We start from the raw sequence: 17,755 nt of genomic DNA on the forward strand, positions 1-17,755 counted from the left end.
TCCATGCGCGCCTCCTTTCTCCTCTGACTGCAAGATGCACCCTTCCCTGCTTCAAAATCTAAGTGCAGGCCCAGCCCGGAGCTGCTCCCGCCACTCGCCATTCCTCCACTGGAAATGCCCTTGCGGTGGTTTTCAGACTTGACCAAGTGTGAGAACCACAGGGGAACTTGTTTCCTGTGCAGCTTCCTGGGCCCTCCCTCCGGACCGGGGACCCATGACACTGTATTTTAAAAATAACTCCAAGCAGCTGGCTGGTATCTCTCTGAAATCAATAAAAAATAGATTTAAAAAATGGTAATAACAACTCCAAGCAATTCAGATGCAGGTGCAAAACTATGCTTTGAAAAAAGACTACCTTGGCACTTACAGCTTTCACTCTCGTGCACTCAGAAACTGTGTCAGATGGTTCTAACTCTTTCTCCCTCTCTCCTCCTCTCTGAAATTAATAAAAAATAGATTTAAAAAAATGATAATAACAACTCCAAGCAATTCAGATGCAGGTGCAAGACTATGCTTTGAAAAAATACTACCTCGGCCCTTACAGCTTTCACTCTCGTGCACTCAGAAACTGTGTCTGGGGATTCTTTTATTTGGTTTCTTCACTGTTAGAGCACTACATAGTCTCTGTGACTTCTCTAATCAGAAGTACTTTATCTCTCATGTCCCATGATTACAATGCTTAATTCAATGGTTGATGCCAGCAATAATTTTACACTTAAAAACTACTGAGAATCCCCAAGGCCTTTTGTTTAATGGGTTACACTTATGATATTTATTATATTAGAAATTAAAAGTGAGAAATGTAAAAAATAGTTAAGTCATGTTAAAATAATAAACCATTACATGCTAACATAAATTACAGCACTATTTTAAAATCCTCACTCAAGGATATGTTTTTATGGATTTTAGAGAGTGAGGAAGGGAGGTGGGGAGAGAGAGGAACATCAATATGAGAGAGAAACCAATCAGTTTTCTCCCGTATGCATGTTTTTTTTTTAAAAAAAAGCAGTATTTTCTAAACCAAAAAGTAGTGAGAAGAGTGACATTGCTTTAATTTTTTAATTGTTGAACACTTTTGCAAATCTTTTTAGTGTCTGGCTTAATAGAAAACATATGTTATATCTGCTTCTGCATTGAATCTGTTATGATATCACATAGCATGTAGGTTCTGGAAAATTTCATTATACACTTGTGAGAGAATTAGAATGAAAAAAGCAAATAACATCTTCGTACTATTTCTGAAATACTTCTGGTCTCACAAACCTTCAAAACAGTTTCAGGGTTCCCAGACCCCACTTTGAGAACCACTGCTCTAAGTAGAAGGGCTCCATAAATATCTTTATCCAACTGGGCAGCGTTTTCCAGAAGTCACAGAGCAGTGTGTACTGTTTATCTCAAGCAGTGCTCGATAGAATTTGCTTAATGGCATTTTCACAAATAACAAGGCGGTCACAGAGTTTGAGATTTTGATCAGTAGATTTTATGTGTTCCCTGAATTCATTGATTCAGTCCATAAACATGGTCAGGCTTCATGCATCCTACGCAAAGTGCTAGGCAGTGCGAGTACAGCTAGGGAAACAGCTCCGGCGCCCCCCGCAGGAGCGCACAGGATGTGAACAAGTAAGCGGACAGGTTCTGGGCAGAGTGTGGCGCTGGGAGAAGGCAGAAGGTACCCAGAGCAGCTGAGGAAAGACTGCCCAGGGACCCCTGCAGATTCAGGGGAGACTCCGCACTCCAGGTCGGGAGCGGTTGCTGACAGAGCTCCCCGCTAAGTAAAAGCATGGGAGGTTCAGGGGGGAGGCGAGGCAGGTGGAAGGGAGTGTGGGAAGCATGCTGGTCACTCGGGAGACTGTGTGGAGCCACCGACTAGGAACCCCGAATCAGGAACCATGAGGGCCCTGGTGGGGACCTTACGCACCTGGAGAACCCTGGGGGGTTTTGAAGTCGGGGTAAGACACCAGACCTGCCCTGTGGGGATGGCTGTGGGGATGGGGGAGGGCGAGTCAGGTGTGAAGGAAGCCAGGGGTTCATGCTGACCTGGGCAGTAAGCACTGGGCTGTAATGAGGCAGCCTCGGTGGAGAGAGAGGATGGGCAGGTTCGATCAAGCCCTAGGAAGCAGCGGCGACCACGACCCCACCAGAAACGAGAACGTGCTGCCGTAGGCAACGTGGTGAGTGCTGACACCACCACCCGAGATGCAAGTGCAGAAATAACTGGGAGAGCATTTGAGACATTCAGTTCCATACACTGGGCTTGCTGTGCCTCGGGGATGTCTGGGTAGAGGGCTCTGGAGTTCAGGAAAGAAACCTGAATGAAAAAATAGAAACCGGAGCCTATTGATAGTAGCAGAAATCCCAGAAGCGGGGTGAGCTTACCCAGGGGAAGACCTAGACCAGCGGTTCTCAACCTGTGGGTCGTGACCCCTTTGGGGGGTCGAACGATCCTTTCACAGGGATCGCCTAAGACCATCGGAAAACACATATATAATTCCATATTGTTTTTGTGATTAATCACTATGCTTTCATTATGTTCAATTTGTAACAATGAAAATACATCCTGCATATCAGATATTTACATTACGATTCATAACAGTAGCAAAATTACAGTTATGAAGTAGCAACAAAAATAATTTTATGGTTGGGGGTCACCACAACATGAGGAACTGTATTAAAGGGTCGCGGCATTAGGAAGGTTGAGAACCACTGACCTAGACGAAGAGGAGGATAAAACAGAACCCCAGCAAGCTAGCAGAAAGGGAATCCCTAAAAGAGTGAGAAGAGAGGCAGGAAGAGAAGCAGGGCGATGCTGCTGTGGACGCCCTGGTGGGTGGAGCTCACAGAAGAGGGCGTGGCCGTCCCCGTCAATCACGCAAAGAAACCAAGTCATGCCTGACCACAGTCCACTCGCTCCGGCAGTGAGCTGGTTACCGGTGACTTTCCTCAAGTAGTTTCCCAAGAAAAGTGAGCAGCTGCTGCTTGCGGAGGGTGAGCAGTGTTAGAGGAGGAGGGGAGACACAGTGTAAATCACTCTTTCTAGACACGTGGATGTGACATGGGGAGGGGATGTGCATCTAGAAAAAAACGGTATCTCTTTTAGAGAAGTGTACTTGACATAACATTAAACCACATCACTTCAAGTAGACCATTTGGTGAGTTTTGGCCTGTGTATACACCTGTGAAACCATCACCGAAATTAAGATAACAAACATATTCATCCCCCCCTCAAATACAGAAGAAAAGTACAGACAGGATGGGGCAAAAGGAGGTTTATAGTTGTTTGAATGGAAAAATAATACAATAATTAATACATAATAATACAAGAATAAACTGTTTCGAGTGCTCACAGCTACAAACCTACCTTTGCCCCACCTGTATTTTATAGACTGAAGGGCAGGAGCCCGTGGGAGGAGAAGTTGGCTCCGTAGGAGGGAAGGTCCCAGAGCACAGGCCGGGGAGCAGGTGCACCCCAAGTGTTTCCCTCGGCTGTTCGTTCAGAGGCCTCGCCCTTCCTCCTCCCCATGGGAGAGCCTGTGTTACAGCTTAGGCTGTCATTTCATTGTTTAATAAACGATGTCAAAACAAGTGATGAATTTCTGCATAATATAATATTATTTACAGAAAAACAGGGTAGTCCTAGAATTTAAGATGGAGGCTGGTCCCCCCAAGCACTCAGACTTCCTACCACTTCAAAAGCCACTCTGTCTTCGTATGTCCGTGTTTGAAATCTCTAAACCATGTGTCTTCTCTTGCAGCCCAGTTAAAGGATATTGCCTATGGCACCAAGCAGTACAAATTTAAACCAGAGATCCTGCCAGATGACTCTGTGGATGAATTTGATGACACCATTCACTTAGAACGGGGCGAGAACCTATTTGAAATCCACATCCACAAAGTCGCCTTTTCTCCGGAAGTGTCGCAGGCGTCCGGGGACAAAGAGCCGCTCACCTTCTGTACCTACGCCTTCTACGACTTTGAGCTTCAGACAACGCCCATCGTGCGGGGCCTCCGCCCGGAGTATAACTTCACCTCTCAGTACCTCATCCACGTTAACGACTTATTTTTGCACTATATTCACAAGAACACGGTCACCCTTGAGGTCCACCAGGCGTACAGCACCGATTACGAAACCATCGCAGCATGTCAGTTGAGATTCCATGAAATTCTAGAAAAAAGCGGTCGGATATTTGGCACAGCAACCTTGGTTGGTAAGCACAGTATTATCTACTCCACCGGTTTTTGAGCACCCATCTTGCACCAGTCCCTCTGGTAGGAATGTATCCATGGAACCACAGCCCTTGCCCTCAGCAAACAGTGTGGCGGAGGAACAGGCTGGCGGACAGACAGCTCTGCCGCAGCGGTTGGTGCCCTGATGAGGACGTGTTCTCCTCCCAGGAGCCCTAGGGGAGACCTTTCCCAGGAAGAGAGCTGGAGAGCTGAACCAATACTGGGGTGTGCCCGCCCAGCAAAGCCATACAAGGGCCTGTTACACACGGTGCGTGCTCAGCACCGCATGGCTTTTCCCCTGTACCTGAGACCGGGCCGAGTGGGGAGGTGCCAAAGATTCCTTCAAGCTGCATTACAATGCAGAATTCATATTTATAATTTTGAGGTTTCATATTGTATCTTTCAGTCTGCATAGAGCACAACTTGTTCAAAAAGTACTACAGCATCAAAAGGTCTGTGGGGTGTTTGGTTCCATTTTTTTCTATTTCACGAGGAGTGGAATAATATAAATTGGAAGATCTCAAACATAGTTTGACAGTTCTTTAATAATATTTAACATACAGTGAAACTCATACGTGCAGAAGTAACTTTATTTTCTTCATCTCTGCTATTTGCCAATCACACATCATTTGTGCGTGTCACATACTATTTTACTCAGTATAAAATTTATAGTTGCAATGTATAGTACCATTGATGTATTTTTTACTGGTATATATTTTGATTTATGGGGCTGTTTTAACAGCGAGTTTATATATTGATCTGTAGGAACTAAAGAAGACGTCCCAAACTTCGGCACCGTGGAATACTGGTTCCAATTAAGAGTTCCCGTGGACCAAGCGATTCGCCTTTATCGAGAGCGGGCGAAGGCTTTGGGATATATGACATCAAATTTTAAGGGGCCAGCGCAAAGGCCGTGGGTAAGCTTGTTTGACTTTAGGACACTTTTATGACACAGAAATTGTATCATATTCTTTCTATGTCATGCTTTAAACTGAAATTATTTTCTTTCACAGCCATCAAGTGGCTTTTTCTAACTTTTTATTTTGAAATAATCATAGACTTGCAGGAAGCAGCAAAAAATAGAACAGAGAAGTCCTGTGTACCCTTCACACAGCTGGTCCCAGTTGTAAGATCCCACAGAGCTACAGGACAATATCAAAACCAGGAAGTGGACATTGTGCAACACTATTAACTAGGCTACAGACCTCATTCAGATTTTACCCGTTTTTACATGTGGGGGGGAGGAGGAGTTCTGTGCAGTTTATCGTGTATATGTTCATGTAACTACCACCACAAGCAAGACACAGTCCTTCCATCACCTCACAGGAGCCCATCCCTGTGCTGCCCAGGGCACTGGAGAAACAGAACAGCCTTCCGGTCATCACACATCGAGTGACTGTCCTTACACTCCCCACTGTGAAGGAAATACATGCCTATTATTGGGCTACAAAATGAGTATGCTCGCTGAGAACTGGACGTTTAAATGCAGTCCCTTGGGTTCAAACTGTGTTTCATGGAGTCTTAATGGCCATATTTCCAAAAGAAAGAATGTCACGATCCAATGAATGCAGAAAGGGCTGAATTGAGCAAAGTTAAATAGAATGTTTGACTTTAAGACGTCTCGTGTGTAACGTGAGCCTCAAGAGGAAGCATAAAGTATGAGTTATGTGGAGTTACAAGGGATAGAATGTCATAGAAACACTGTAGAATGTCTGCTCAGGTCTTAACTATCTTTCTTCATTTGGAACTGCCCTCACTCTAGGTCCGTAGGCTGGGCTCCCAGTGTCAAGCTTTATGTTTGGTGATCCTGTTCTCCCTACTCACCATCCAATTATAACTAACTAGAGGCCCACTGCACAAAATTTGTGCACAGGGGGTCCCCTCAGCCCAACCTGCACCCTCTCCAATTATGGACCCCTCAGGGGACGTCCCTCTCACAATCTGGGACCGCTGGCTCCTAACTGCTCACCTGCCTGCCTGCCTGATCACCCCTAACTGCCCCCCTTGCCAGCCTGGTCTTCCCCAACAACCCCCCTGCCGGCCTGGTCCCCCCAACTGCCCCTGCTGGCCTGGCCGCCCACACAGCCTACTGTTTGGTCATTACTGTTACTGTGACAGCGTCCCAGACAATTTGCATATTCCTCTATTATTAGTATAGATGATTTAGAAATATCCACCTGACTCCGGTTCATCCAGTCAGATTCTGCTTCCTGAGATCAAGAGAAAGCAAGACTCGCCATGCCTGGAACATGCAAAATTAGGAGCTTCTACCATGTGAGCCAGCAAAGGAAAGAAAAAGGTCTGGAGAGGAATGAGCAAGCACACCGAGAAATGGAAACTGGACGGAGAGTCCATTCCGGTGGCTTCCGTCCTGTTTCCTTCCTAAGGCCCAGCCGCCTTCCTGCTACAACAGTGGTCCATGAAATAGCCCTTTAGCCTTATGGGAAAGTCTTTTATAATTGTCATATTTGCTAGTTGGAATTAGCTCCTGTAACTTTCAATTAAAGAACCATTACTAATATAACACTGCTTCCCAAACTTAAGAAAGAATGGCACCCCTTCCCAGAGATCATCTTTCTGGACACACTTGGGAAGAGCTGTTGTGGAAAAGGGAACTAGAAATGGAAAACCAGATTGCTTATGTAGTTTTATAGTTTAAAGGTTTTTAGACTCCCCGTTGCTGGCTTGGATGTGTCATTTACAATTGGAATTTGGCTTTTGTGGGTGGACTTGGGAAAGATGTGGAGGGGAGCTTTGTCAATCGTTCCACTCGGCCTTGTATAGCTGAATGCAAACTCAGGGAAAGCAGCATTGCGAGTCCCTTCTCGGTTCTCCTCTCCACACCGCCAGGCATCTCCACGGAGGCAATGGGGACCGGTTCTGTTCTCTTCTCCAGTCAGTTCTCTAGTCAGGGTCCCAGAAGCTCAGTAGAGATTCCCCAACACGAGCCTGAGCAGGCACGGAAACAACGCTAGCATTTCTTTGTCCCAGTTCACAGCAGCTGTGCTGGGTTAGCAGTCAGTGCAGTTGTTTGCTAACACGCCTGGGCACTGGCTGCCTGAGCCAAAGGGGCCGGAGAGCAGTTTCTAGCTCTGCCTCGTAAGTCCTTTTGCTCATTTGTCTTCTGGAATGGCCCCCCAATCCTAGCTTTTCATTCTCTCCAAAGCATATCTCTGATCCTGCTCTCTAGTTCTTAATAGCAGTTATACTTTGATATACTGGCTAATTTTGACCTCAGGTATCTGCTTCCCAAACCCCATTGGTTCAGGATGAGGGCCAACCCAAATACAACAAAGTTATCTTTCTTGGTGGGGCCCATCAAGTTCATTGGATTCTCACTTAAGACTGGGATATAAACAAATGGCTGGCATGATTGGAGGATTAGCTCTTAATAAAATTGTGAAATAGAGAACATTGGTCTTTGGACCCATCCCCTCACTTGACTCAGTTATCAAATAGAATTAAAGAACATCAGATTAACTTTTTCTTGATTTTAACAGCAATCTCTACAGGTATGTTCAGTCTTCTATGTTAGTTGCTAATAGCATAGGATCATCTGTTCATCCATATTCCAGTGAATATTGGTTTTGAATAAGAATCGGGAATCTTTTACTGAGAAATTCAATATGAAGTGAAAATATGCAGGCTTTTGTCCATTTACAGAATCATTTGGTTTGGGGGTTGGCAGCTGCTGTGTATCAGTTTATTGTATATTTACTGTAATGTAAATATGTATGTTTTTCCAGCTAAGTCAACAAGCACCCAAAACGGCTCAGCTCACTTCTACTGATGGCGCAGACGGCAACTTAAATGAACTTCATATTACAGTGAGATGTTGCAACCAGCTGCAGGCCCGAGCAAGCCACCTTCAGCCACACCCATATGTTGTGTACAAGTTTTTTGATTTTGCAGACCATGACACGGCCATCATTCCCAGTAGCAATGATCCACAGTTTGATGATCATATGTGTTTCCCAGTGCCGATGAGTGTGGACTTGGATCGATACCTTAAGTCAGAGTCTCTGGGCTTTTATGTGTTTGATGATAGTGATACCCAGGAGGATATGTACATAGGAAAAGTCAGTGTGCCCCTGATTTCATTGGCACATGACAGGTGCATCTCAGGTAAGCCCATTTCTTCATCTGTGAAACTGTAAAAACAAACCTAAATTATCCTTTAGTGTTTTGGATATGTTGTTTTGTGTAATTAATCTTCCTAACCATCTCAAATCATCTTTGGGCCTATAACATTATATTGTTTGAGTGATTTTTTAGTAGTTGTTCCAAGAATTACAATATTTATTTTAGCTTATCACAATCTACTAAAAATTAATACTAACAATTCCATTAAAATATAGAAGGTCTGCTCCAATATAATTTTATTCCCTCCCCCCTTCTGTGTTGTGGTTGTCATACTTATGTATATAGTATGCCTATATCTGTTAAAAAAAAACAATAATATAATGTTACTAGAGGCCCAGTACACGAAATTTGTGCACTGGCAGGGGCCCTAGCAGCTGCTGGCCACCGGCCAGGGCCTCCTGCCCTTCCCCCGGCCAGCCCCGCCTCCTGGTCAAACTCCTGGACGACCTCCTGGTTGAGGGGACAATTTGCATACTACGCTTTTATTATATAGGATAATTACTGCTTTACATAACCTTATATTGTTTAAAGAAATTGAGAGAAGAGAGAATATACATAATTATAGGAGACTTTTTTATATTAAGCTATGTTTTTTACCATTTCTTATATTCTCTATTTCTTCCTCAACTGTCTGGTGTCACCTCCTTTCTCCAGTATACCTTCATTTCTCCCAGTCCTTCGAGCTGTTATTTTTACTTTTTGTCTTTTTACAAGTCCAACAATATAATTTTACAATTATTGTTTTATGCAGTTGTCTTTTAAATCAGTTAAGAGAAGAAATTAGGAAAAAATATATCTATACTTTTATAATTACCTTGATTGGTCTATTCCTCTGTGTTGATTTGAGTTGCTATTTGGTCTCACTTCCTTTCAGCCTAAAGAACTTCTTTTAATATGCCTTGTAAGTCAGGTCTGCTGGAAACGAATTCTCTCAATCATTGATATGTGGAAATGTCTTTATTTTACTTTTGCTTTTTGAAGGAAAGTCTTGCTGGATACATTATTCTTGGTCATCAGTTATTTTTTTTCTTAAAGCACTTTGAGTACATCAGATAACTGACTTCTGCTGAGAAGTCAGCTATTGATGTTATTATGGCTCCCTGGTACTGGATGCTGTTGTGAAGATTCTCTCTCTCCTTTTTTTTTTTGGGGGCTTTCAGCATTTCAACTACAATGTCTCCAGGTATTGATCCCTTTGTGCTTACCCTGCGTGGAATTTGTTGAGCTTCTTTATGTGTAGGGTATTGTTATGTACCTAATTTGGGGAGTTTTTTGTCATGACTTCTTGAATTATTTTTTGCCCTTTTTTTCTTCTTCTTGGACTCCCATTACATATATGTTCATATGTTTAATGGTGTCCCACAGGTCTCTGAGACTCTGTTCATTTCTCTTCATTTTTCCCCTTCAAATTGGGTAATCTCTGCTGGTCAACCTTCAGGTTCACTGATTCTTTCTTCTGCCAATTCAAATCTCCTATTGAGCCCATCTACTGAATTTTTTTTCATTTCAGTAATTGTACTCTTCAACTTCAGCATTTCTACTTAGTTCTCTTTTTAAAAATAACGTCTATATCTTTTATTATATTCTCTATTTTATAGATCATTGTAACCACACTTTCCTTTAATTCTTTAAATATGGTTTCTTTCAGTTCTTGGAACATAGTTATAATAGCTGCTCTGAGGTCTCTGTCTGCTAAGTCTAACATCTGGACACCCTCAGAAAGCCTCTACTGTTGGCTTTCTGCGCCCCCCCCCGCCCCCACCCCGTGTTAACATCACACCCTCCAGTTTCTTTGTGTGTCTCTCTTTTTTCCCCATCCCTAAAACTGGACATCGAGGATACTATTGTAGCAACTCTGGATTCCAGTTTTCCCACTCCCTGGGGTGATTGCCGTTGCTGATTTTGTTTGTTTGGCCAGCCTGTTCTGACTCTTCCTGTTCTTACTGAGGTTCAATAGATTTCCTTGAATAAGTGCTTCTCAATTTGTTGTATACCTTTGATCAATTCCGAGAGGCCTTAAATGGTTGTTTTTGATCCTTTTGTCCAGTTTTATTACTGATTTTTATGGAAAAAATTTATTTACTGAGCTCTTCACTCAGCCATTCTAGAAGTCTCACCTGTACCTACAATAGAAGTTTATCACCTCCCTATGTCCTACCTGTATCCTTCTGTTCTATCTAAACTCTAGAGTTGTTTTGTTTTTTCCTTCTCAGCCAGCCATTAAAAGACATGTCATACACTTGCGGACAAAGTAAAGGATACCTCTAAACAAAAGTTATGCTTGAAATATAGGTTTATTTTCTTCAAGTCAGGGATTTTTCCTACTGAACAATTTAGTATAATGATTAAAATTTATCAATATTACAGATATAGGTAATTACTGCTATATGTTTTGGATGGTTTATCTTATGGACTTTTTCTTTTTTGCTGTGGTACTATTAACTTGGAGTAATTTAACAAATCCCAATAAAATATTTAAAATTATAATAAAACTACATAGTAATATAAAGATTTCTTTAGATGTATCAATTATTTGGAATTTTGAAGTTTTAATATATTTTTCTATAGAGACAAGTCTTTTGCAGGAATATTCAAATCAAAATGAAGGTTCACACGTGAGCTATAACCCAGATAATGTCTTGGAGGAATGCTAAGAATTTTGAATAATTTCTGAATTTCATTTCAGTGGATTAAAATATTTATAAGTTAATTTTCTCAACTTTGAATCAGTATTTCTTTGAGGCCTTAACTTCTGAATGCAGTCTACTCGAGAAGTGAACCTATCACATGTCCTTTTGTCTTTATTTTATTCTCTAAGTAATTTGGGTTGTGAGTAAAAGCCAAAATTATTTTTTTTAAGTTGTGGGTAGTTCACTTTAATTATTCTGGTAGTAAAACTTTACTTTAGCATTAGTTAAAATTATTTATTTTGTGATTTGACAGGAATATTTGAGCTAACAGATCATAAAAAGCATCCTGCAGGAACCATTCATGTCATATTGAAATGGAAATTTGCCTACCTCCCACCAAGTGAATGCATAACATCCGAAGACCTAGGAACTGTCATACACAAAGAAGAGTCCGAAGCTGTTCAAAGACTACCTCCAGCCTCCTCTGTGAGCACCTTGTCTGTAGTGAGTAACAGTGACTTTGAATTTCTTACAAAACTTAATAGACACAGAAGCAGAACAAACAGCTGAAGCCTTATCTAAGGTGGATGTTCCTCATACTCAGTTTGCCATACTGTTCAATCTTAGGCACCAACACCCAAACCAAGACAGCGTTTCACAGCTGTAGGGAAGAAGGTGTCTTTCGTGGCCGATATCACATCACATCAGAATTCTGTAAGTAGCAAACACTGAGCATGGGAAATAAACGCTATTGATGTAGTATACCCTACCTGATTTAAAGGAAAATTGGGTGAATAAAATGCCTCTTTTTTCCTTTAAAATGTTAGGTTTGTAACTTGGCATTGTGTGTAAGTATTAACTCTTCTTACTCTTTGATCTGAATCATGATACATCCACTCAATGTAATATTATGTTGTCACTGAGTTTGCTTTTTCTTTAAAAAAAATGGTTGATGTGGCCCATCTGGTGTGGCTCAGTGGTTGAGCATCAACCTATGAACCAGGAGGTCACGGTTAAATTCCCGGTCAGGGCACTTGCCCGGGTTGCAGGCTCGATCCCCGATGAGGGGCATGCAGGAGGCAGCCAATCCATGATTCTCTCTCATCATTGAGGTTTCTATCTCTCTCCCTCTCCCTTCCACTCTGAAATCAATAAAAACAGTTTTTTAAATGGTGATAACTATTGCATAGTTGTGAGGTTGAATTAAGGTAATACATTGGAGAATACTTTATGTACTGATTACCATAGTTCAGTATCCTATCTGTAAAAGAGGCACTACCTAGATTATTATAGTATGTATCAGGGCAAAAACCAGTCAGCAAATAATTACAACTCCTGTGGCTCTGGATATTATATATTTTAAAGGATTATTTCTACTCTATATTCCATTGGCTTAATTCAGTTTATTTTTCTTCCTCCTGCTTAAAAAAAAATGATGCTTACCCAAAGTTTCATATTTGGAGAAAATTTTATGTTACAATGTTAATTTTTTTAATGTAGCAGGATATGTTATATTTACAATATAATTATCACTATATAACCAAAACTTTTATTTGCATTAAAAATCAATTATAAAGAAATAGAAATCTAACTGGTTATCCTATATAATAAAAGCCTAATATGCTAAGTGTCTGATCGGCCGTTCAACCAACCAAAGCATAATATGCTAATGATATGGTAAGGCCACTCAACTGCTTGCTATGATGTGCACTGACCACCAGGGGGCAGACAGTCGGCCAGTTGCTATGACATGCACTGACGACCAGGGGGAAGACGCTCTGACCTGTAGGTGAGCTTGATGCTGGTGTCTGGCTGATTGGGACTGAGTGAGATGGGCCAGACATGCCCTGGAGCCCTCCCGTGGTCCCTCCCCAGCTGGCCAACCTCCTGTGTCCCTTCCTGGCCCCAATCATACACCAGTGGGGTCCCTCGGCCTGGCCTGCGCCCTCTCGCAATCCGGGACCCCTCAGGGGATGTCAGAGAGCCGGTTTTGGCCTGATCCTGCAGGCCAGGCCGAGGGACCCCACTGGTGCATGAATTCGTTCACCAGGCCTCTAGTTAATAGATATTATCATTGAATAATGGGAATGTGGATTTATATTAATTTCTTTTATGTCTTCTTGTTTAACTTTCACAATTTCTATATTGGGCATGTTTCCCTTTAAAATAGCCAAAATGATAGCCCTGGCAGGGTAGCTCAGTTGCTTAGAGCATCATCCCCATACCGCAAGGTTGTGGGTTTGATCCCCAGTCAAAGCACATACAAGATCAACCAAGGAATGCATACATAAGTGGAACAACTGGTTGATATTCTCTCTCTCTCTCTCTCTCTTTCTCTTTCTCTTAAATCAATAAAAAAATTTTGTTAATTATAAACTATATTTTAACAATAGACATCAGTTTATGAACCATGGAAAAATGGTTGACTATAAATTGATAGAAAGTACATACCTAATCCAGCATGTACAACTTTTAATTACATGAGTAATGTATAATTATCTTAGAAATGTTAGAAAATAAAAATATAACAAAATAAAAACAGCACTATACAATTTTCCCAAATCTGCATATCAGAGATAGAATTTTAATGAAGTTTCCTTCATACTTTTTTCCATGGAAATATATGCACACATTTGTTTGTTTGCAAATTTATTGTTTAACAAAACAGTGTACACGTATATATATTGTAGTTAACTACCTTTTTCACTCAACACTATGTTGTGCACTCTCTTTAGTGTCAGTAAGTACAGGTCTAGATGAGTAGGTCTTTCATGGTCACATAAAACTGGCGTTTGGATGTACCACATGTGATGTAATTAATGCCCTATTGAACATTCGCATTGTTTTCACTTTTTTGAGATTATAATCAATGCTTCGATGAAATACACTTGTAGTCCTTTTTTTTTTAATGTTTTTATTGATTTCAGAGAGGAAGGGAGAGGGAGAGAGAGAGAGAAACATCCATGATGAGAGAGAATCATTGATAGGCTGCCTCTTGCATGCCCCCTCTCGGGGATCCAGCTCGCAATCCAGGCCTGTGCCTTGACCAGGAATCAAACCATGACCTTCTGGTTCATGGACTGACACTCAACCACTGAGCCACACCAGCGGCTAGTTCTTAAATTGTATATACGTATATATACCATGAAGAATATCAGTCATGTTACTGAAATGCACTATTTCATTGCCCTAATGGGAGCTACTATATGCGCTCCTCATTTTATTAGTGTTCTTATATATATATATAACACATGTACATTTGTATGTAAAAGTCTTGCTCCTCATTTTATTAGTGTTCTTATATATATAACACATGTACATTTGTATGTAAAAGTCTTAGGGTGATCTGGGATTTAGTAATAATCCTAAATAACACAGTCATGTGTTCACATGAACGTAGGAGACAGAGACATCCCCTCCTCCCGAGGACAGGAGGGACCTTTCACCAGAAATGGAGGTCACACCAGAAACGGATGTTGGTACGCCGACGGCTTCGCATGTTTTCCAGGTATGTCTTTGTATTAAAATTATTTCAAAAGGCTGAATTTGGTTCTTAAAGACTTTGTCTTTGTAGTGACATGGATCAGGAAATTATAGCATTGATCTTATCTTTATATATTCTTCCTTGGAAAGCAAAGATAAAGAAACATGACAAGTGTAATGGCTACCATTATACTCTTAGCATAATGTGAAATAGACATGTGAAGTAATGTAAAAATTTATTTTGAAATTGATATATTTTTCATTCTTAGTTTATAATTAGATTTTCATTTATCCGTATATTTTTATTTGAACAACTTAAGCAATTATTTTCAAATGCATCATATATATAGCATGTCTGTATATTTAAGTCTCAAGTTATTATTCAAGTGCTTCAGCAGAAATGCTGCAACTATGATCTAATCAGTGATAAAAATATCAGCGTGCTCTCCTTTCTCCAGGTGCCTCAAGAAAGCCGCGTCGGTCAGGGGAGAGAGCACACTGGGAACGCGCAGCCAGAGAACGGGGGGGACGTGTCCCTGCTGTCCCAGGGCCAGATCGCACAGCCAAGTACGACTTCTTCCGAAGACGAAACAGAAATCACCGAGGAACTGGAGCCGGAAGGTGACTGGTTTTTGAATTAACAGTATTTGTTGAACTCTTAGCTTGAGTTAACAGTGTGCCTCGTAGACTTCTTCACTGCACAGTGGAGCTCCTTCATGACACCTGTTTCTCGACAGAAGCGATGGCTGTGGGTCAGTCTCATCAGCCGTGCCAGGTGTCATGGCATCTCTCTCACTTGCACTGGGGGCCCCGGCAGATGCAAGTGTCATTGCTGGCCATGCCCCAAATTTGCATATTTGGTGGCTTTAGATTCTCTTTGGGTTCCGGGCTGTCATCTGGGTCATTCTGGAGGACTTGACTTTTTTAAAAATTAAAAGTAGGAACTCAGACCAAAAAGAAAGACAGCTTACAATGTGATTTAACTTCTATAAATATGTCGAAAAGGCAAATTAATCTATAGTGGCAGAAATGTTCAAGCTGTTGCCTGGGGAAGGGCCAGTGGGAAGAGATGAGGAAGGGCAGAGATTGCAGAAAGGCATGAGGGAACTTTTGGGGGGATGGCTATGTGTGTAATCTTCATTGTGGTGATGCTTTCACGGAATTATATCTGTAAAAATATCAGACTTTGCACTTTAAATGGGTGTGGTTTATTAAATGTCAATTTTACCATAATAAAGCTGTAAAACATTTTTAAATGTTTTTAAGTAGTAAGAATAACTTGATTCTTACACAATATTATGGGTTGGAAAACATCTATTACCCTGTCCTCTTTAAAAAATTATTTTTTAAGTTCATATTAGAACAAGCTATATTTTTATTTCCTTTGTTTCTACTAAAACTAAACATGGAATTTTTCAATCATTTTTTCCTTTTTCTAAAATGTAATGTAAATATCTTTGCTGCTAAAAGAGGTTCAGATATGATTATCATATTGTTCTTTTAAGGTTGTCCTTATAATGTGTGCTCAGTTCTCTCCATTTCAAAGGTATAAAGGTAGCTGGTTTAACAGATTTAAACCGCTGAAATTTTATTTTGTAACAGACGAGGAAGACAGATCAGCTTCTGACAGTGATGAGTGTATCATTCCAGAACCTGTCTCCAAGAATATCCCGCAGGTCAGTAACTGATGCCAATTAGAAATGTGCCGGAATGAAGTTCTTTTCCTCCATAGTATTTCAGTCTTCCTATGCGAACACCTTGAGGCAAAAACACTGCATCATCATAATCTTATTCGAGGCTCATCTCATATTAAGAAAACTTCGCTTACAGTTTCATTATGTAATGCTATAGCATCCAAGCATTATTTTTGCTTCCATGTTAAGAGCACCAAAATCCAGTAGCTTCAAAAGGTACTTCGTAAAAACAGTTGACTTTCCTGTCTTCTTTTCAGAACCATTGTACAAGGATGCATTAAATCAAACCTGAACTTGAAAGAATTCGAAATGTGAGATGGCTTTTAAAACTAAAATCATGTGTAAATGCGAATGTATAGACTCTTCATATCTAAGAATGTCTATTGATAAACTGTTAAAGTTATTTCATTTCTGCTAAGAAGTAGTATGTAAACTGTTTTTTCTTATTATTTCTGGTAAAGTAACTTGTATTACTTTGCTACAGCTTCCCACAGCTTCACTACCATCCTAAAATGTGGTTTCACATCATGGTTTTATATCTCAAACGTGTGGGCATCACTTAAAGCCAGCATCTGCTCTACGCAGTGATTTATGCTCAGAAGCCATTAATCAGCTCCCATGTGCATTTAAAAATTCCACCTTTAGTAGAAGGTCCTGACCAGTATCTTACGTTAATAGGTGAATTTTAGTATTTTTCAAGTTCATATCAAATATAATAAAATAAGATACTCTACATACAGAGGAATGGAACTCAAGAGGTCATCATAATGGAGAAATGTAGCATTTTCTAGTGATTATACCAAGGTTTCTGTGTGCTGCTTTAGCAAATCATTTAATATGAGTCATGGAACTTTTTCTTTAAAGATTGCCAAAGTGGTACAGAGAAGTCCTGCTATACACGTCACTCAGTATCACCGATTACATGTATACATATGTATGTATGTATGTATTTATATACACATTCTTACATCCATGTACATAGATGCAATAGGTGCAGGAATCATTCCTCTTGGCCCCTAAGTACTTCAGAGCAGTAACGTAATACTGTTAATTTAGTATTTTTCAAGTTCATATACACTTCACTCAGTATCACCGATTACATGTATACATATGTACGTATGTATTTATATGCACACATTCTTACATACTAGTACATAGATGCAATAGGTGCAGGAATCATTCCTCTTTGCCCCTAAGTACTTCAGAGCAGTAACGTAATACTGTTACCAACCTGCATTTCTCCTTGAATGGTTGCGGCTGTCCCAGTGGCGTCGCTCACGGCGTGTCCTGGCCTGGTCAGGAGCCAGTCCCGACCACACAGCACAGTGAGCCTCCTGCCCCGTTCGCTCCCTCAGTCCATCACGGTTCCTCAGCCGCTATGGTCTTCCGTGCTGGTCTTTCCCAGCACCAACATGGCTAAGGGCACAGGCCGTTCATGTCGTAGAGCATCCCTCAGTCTGGGTGTGGGTGGCGTTTCCCCCGGTCGGTGCAGGTTGTGCTGTGGTAGGAACGCGTCGGAAGCCATGCTGCGTCCTCTCAGGGCAGCGTGTCCGCAGGCACAGGCTGGGTGTGGTTTGATTC

At 41.2% G+C, this 17,755-nt stretch overlaps 1 protein-coding gene across 3 annotated transcripts in view; it reads left to right on the forward strand.

The window, feature by feature from the left end:
* The window catches only part of RPGRIP1L (RPGRIP1-like), a 78,514-nt gene that overhangs the window by 43,625 nt on the left and 17,134 nt on the right, over positions 1 to 17,755 (forward strand). For all 3 annotated transcript variants that reach the window (XM_014528423.1, XM_005880295.2, XM_014528424.1), the window contains 8 exons: positions 3,753 to 4,205; positions 4,990 to 5,141; positions 7,971 to 8,349; positions 11,311 to 11,501; positions 11,625 to 11,711; positions 14,398 to 14,505; positions 14,939 to 15,101; positions 16,083 to 16,156. In XM_014528423.1, the coding sequence (XP_014383909.1) occupies positions 3,753 to 4,205; positions 4,990 to 5,141; positions 7,971 to 8,349; positions 11,311 to 11,501; positions 11,625 to 11,711; positions 14,398 to 14,505; positions 14,939 to 15,101; positions 16,083 to 16,156 (1,607 nt within the window). The remainder of the gene's footprint in view (positions 1 to 3,752; positions 4,206 to 4,989; positions 5,142 to 7,970; positions 8,350 to 11,310; positions 11,502 to 11,624; positions 11,712 to 14,397; positions 14,506 to 14,938; positions 15,102 to 16,082; positions 16,157 to 17,755) is intronic.

The sequence above is a fragment of the Myotis brandtii genome, unplaced genomic scaffold (genome assembly GCF_000412655.1).
Source record: "Myotis brandtii unplaced genomic scaffold, ASM41265v1 scaffold633, whole genome shotgun sequence".
In the NCBI taxonomy this organism is placed as follows: Eukaryota; Metazoa; Chordata; class Mammalia; order Chiroptera; family Vespertilionidae; genus Myotis; species Myotis brandtii.